Genomic DNA, 1,483 nt, shown 5'->3' on the forward strand with positions numbered 1-1,483 from the left:
CACATAGATCAGCTAATTTTAAAAATGTATTTTCACTTCAAACATTTAATACTTGTGGAGGATTTAGTGGGATTTATAATGCATTCTGTACATATAAAAAAGTTCCTATTAATGAAAGTGTTCAAGCATTTATTGAAAGTACAAAAGAAGATATTGAAGGAGCAAAAGAATTAAATTGTTTAATGTTTAATTTAATAAAATAAATAATAAACAGATTTATATCAAATAAAATAAAAGAATAGAAATAAAAGATAAAATAATAAAATTATAACATAATAATAATCAATATTAAATATAAATAAGAATAATACAATAAATAAGAATAAATTAAATAATGAAAATAAATAAAATAATGATAAGAATATAATAAATAAGAATAAATTAAATAATGAATCAGATAATAAATTATAATAAGATATAAAATTAAAGATTATAATTCATAAATAAACATATTATATATTATATTAAAGAAATAAATAGAAAATAAATAATAGAGAGAATAAAATAAATGAATAGATAATAAATATGATGAGTGTATTATCAAAATTAGAAAATATCATAATTAATTTAATTTAGAATTGTTTCACTAACACAACACATGAATTTGATAGGAAAAGGATAGGTAAATCTAATAATAAGAATATAAAAGAAAGAAATATAAATAAAGAGAAAATAAAAAGGGGGTAAAATTGAATTTATTTTTATAAATAATGTTTAATCATAAAATTAAATAATTTCAAATAAAATAAATAGAAAAATAAAATAATTGTATTATGTTACTTTTCAAGATAAAAAAGGGGGTAATAAAATAAGAATAATTGAATTGAATAAAAAATAACAAACAAAATAAATTATAATAAGAAATATATAAAGAAAAAGAATAATTACATTAATAACAATGATAAATAACACAGAAATGAACAAAAATATAAATACAAAATAAAAGAACAAATTTCATAAAAACGATAAAAATATGAATATAAAATAAAAATAAATACAAATAACATTACATTAACAATAATATTAATAATTTTATGTAATGATTATAAAAAAATGTAAAAGAAATAAATAAATAAACATCATTAGAAGAATAAAGAAAATATAATAATTCGTCATCCATTAATATTTAATGAAATGATAATAACTACATAACAACAATGACAAAAGTATATACAAGAGAAGATAGAAAACAATATGGATTGAACATTCCAGAAGGATTTAATGTAATTGGCTATGAATGTTTTATGGGATGTTGTGATATTGATAAAATTAATATCCCCCACATATATTACATCATTAGGAAATCGGAGATGAATGTTTTTTATATTGTACGTCATTAAAATCAATTAATATACCATCACCAATTATTAAAATAGGGTATATCTGTGTTTTGAAGGTTGTGAATCATTAACAAGTATAAATATTGGAAATGTTCAATTTATTAGTGAGGGTAGAGTGTTTGTAGGAGAAGAAAAACTAGTTT

At 17.7% G+C, this 1,483-nt stretch overlaps 1 protein-coding gene across 1 annotated transcript in view, besides 8 other annotated features; it reads left to right on the forward strand.

The window, feature by feature from the left end:
• Nucleotides 1-168: 168 nt before the first annotated feature.
• Nucleotides 169-211: a sequence feature (AT_rich).
• Nucleotides 212-223: 12 nt separating this feature from the next.
• Nucleotides 224-381: a microsatellite.
• Nucleotides 382-397: 16 nt separating this feature from the next.
• Nucleotides 398-465: a sequence feature (AT_rich).
• Nucleotides 466-526: a microsatellite.
• An 86-nt stretch (nucleotides 527-612) lies between these two features.
• Nucleotides 613-763: a microsatellite.
• Nucleotides 721-884: a microsatellite.
• Nucleotides 806-995: a microsatellite.
• Nucleotides 996-1,016: 21 nt separating this feature from the next.
• Nucleotides 1,017-1,077: a sequence feature (AT_rich).
• Nucleotides 1,078-1,157: 80 nt separating this feature from the next.
• The window catches only part of EDI_345620 (uncharacterized protein), a gene marked incomplete at both ends in the record, with an annotated part of 463 nt that continues 137 nt past the window's right edge, over nucleotides 1,158-1,483 (forward strand). The window contains 2 exons of the mRNA XM_001733373.1: nucleotides 1,158-1,316; nucleotides 1,450-1,483. The exon at nucleotides 1,450-1,483 is cut by the window's right edge and continues 137 nt beyond it. Of these exons, the coding sequence (XP_001733425.1) occupies nucleotides 1,158-1,316; nucleotides 1,450-1,483 (193 nt within the window). The remainder of the gene's footprint in view (nucleotides 1,317-1,449) is intronic.

This window comes from Entamoeba dispar, genomic scaffold (assembly GCF_000209125.1).
Source record: "Entamoeba dispar SAW760 scf_1105229461413 genomic scaffold, whole genome shotgun sequence".
Classification (NCBI taxonomy): domain Eukaryota; phylum Evosea; order Mastigamoebida; family Endamoebidae; genus Entamoeba; species Entamoeba dispar.